Source organism: Lipotes vexillifer, unplaced genomic scaffold, assembly GCF_000442215.2.
Source record: "Lipotes vexillifer unplaced genomic scaffold, Lipotes_vexillifer_v1.1 scaffold1691, whole genome shotgun sequence".
Classification (NCBI taxonomy): domain Eukaryota; kingdom Metazoa; phylum Chordata; class Mammalia; order Artiodactyla; family Lipotidae; genus Lipotes; species Lipotes vexillifer.
In genome coordinates this window covers 1,129,285-1,131,032 of record NW_006789046.1, presented here as the reverse complement: position 1 = coordinate 1,131,032, position 1,748 = coordinate 1,129,285, and the positions used below count along the sequence as shown (strand labels likewise).

The following is a 1,748-nucleotide window of genomic DNA, read 5'->3' as shown; positions in this document are numbered from 1 at the left end:
CACAGGAACCTGTGGGCAGGGCGTGCGAGGGCCCCTGGCCTCAGAGGCCAAGCAGTCTTGACAGCGGGGGCCAGGGGGGAGGGGGCAGCTTCAGGGTGAGGGACGGCTGTAGGGCATCCCTAGGGCCTAGCAGCAAGCCCAAGTGTCCAGGACAAATCCTGCCCCCAGGGCAGCACAGGGCTGGTGGGCACAGATGCTCTAATGTCCAGCGCCAGAGAGGGGCCTCTTGTCCTGCCCTGCTCCTCCAGGGTGCTGCATGGGGCACCGAAGCGCTTGGAAGCTGCTGCTGACCGCTGCCAGGATGAAAGGCCCCACCACTCTTGGTCACCAGCCTCGCTGCTGCCGGGAAGAGAACCGGCAGGGGATCCAAGCAAGGGCTGCCTGGGGCTCAGGCCTCTTTACAGCTGCCCCCAGCACCTGCTGTAGGACCTGGCAAACATGTTTAGGGAGACACTGGGGCCACAGGGACTCCTGAGAGCACCCTCCCCTCCAAGGACAGCCAGAGTCCCCTCCCCCAGGGCTTTCACCTGGCCTCAATCCCTGGCTTACGGGCCACTGAGCAGCTGGGGCTGCAGCAGGCCTGCCTGCCTATCTAGGCAGGAGCCAGACGATTATCCTTCCCACCACATCACCGGGGGTCGGGCCCAACAAAGCTCAGCATCAGCCCTCTGAGTCCTCTTTTTACAGGTGGGAAAACTGAGACCTGAACAGGACTGGGCTGGCCAGGGTCACATACTCGCCTCCTAGCGACCTGCTTGCTTGTTCAGATATCCATTAAGGGCACACTGTGTGACACAAACAGACCAGCACATCCTTCCCTAGAGGCTGCAGCCACATGCCAAGGGCTGCAAGGGAGGGGATGGGTCTGCCTGGGGGACAAGATAACTAGGGGCATCTTAGTGGAGGTGAGCTTTCAGGGAAGCCTAGCAGGATGGGGTGGTGGCAACTGGGCAGGTATGAGCCCACCTGGTCTGAGGTTGACAGGAGTGGAGCTTGGAGGGAGGAGTGAGCTAAGGCCCCTGAGTAGGGCCCCCCCACCTGGGCACCTGAGCCACCACCACCATCTCTGGACAAGCCATTAGATCTGAGATGGGGGGCTGGTGGATGAGGCAGACCAGCAAGGGCTGGCAAGATTCTGGCAGGAGAGGCTGCTGCAGTTCAGAGAGCAGGGTGGGGGGCACTCAGTGTCCAGCCTGGTGCCTTCGGAGGAGGGAGAAAAGAGCGGGGCGATGGGGGCGCAGGGAGTGGGCAGCCAGCCTACATCCTGAGAGTGCTGAGCCAGCTTTGTCTGGGGCACTGCATCTCCTCAGGGCGGTGAGGAAACGTGCCAAGGTGGCCACAACAAACAGGCCCGGCGTGACCTGACCTCTCTGAGCCTCAGTTTTCCCGTCTGAAAACTGAGCTTGTCCAGAAGACGAGAAACAACGAGCGCAGGACCTCGTGCCCAGCAGGTGCCCTTCTCAGCCGCCCTCACCACTGTCCTGACTCGGTATCCCCTCCCGCCAGCCCCACCGCAGCCTCACCTCCCACGGACCCGGAGTCCGAGTCGGTGACGTGCGTGATGGAGAAGCGGGACGCAGGCGCTGGTGAGACAGTGAAGCGAGATAAGGGGCTGGGCTTGGCGGGCTTGGGGGGCGCAGCGGGGATGCGCGGGGCAGGCTCCTGGGCCGGCGTCAGCGGGAGGCCATCGTCCCACTCGAACCCTCCGCCTGCGAGGGGCCCGCCGTCAGTTGTGGACCGGATGGCGG

The 1,748-nt window shown here is 63.6% G+C and overlaps 1 protein-coding gene across 1 annotated transcript in view; it reads right to left on the bottom strand.

The window, feature by feature from the left end:
- Positions 1–388: 388 nt before the first annotated feature.
- AATK (apoptosis associated tyrosine kinase) overlaps positions 389–1,748 on the bottom strand; it is a 16,221-nt gene continuing 14,861 nt past the window's right edge. Inside the window, exons 12-13 of the mRNA XM_007462386.1 lie at positions 1,524–1,709; positions 389–429 (exon numbers count right to left, since the gene is read on the bottom strand). Of these exons, the coding sequence (XP_007462448.1) occupies positions 389–429; positions 1,524–1,709 (227 nt within the window). The remainder of the gene's footprint in view (positions 430–1,523; positions 1,710–1,748) is intronic.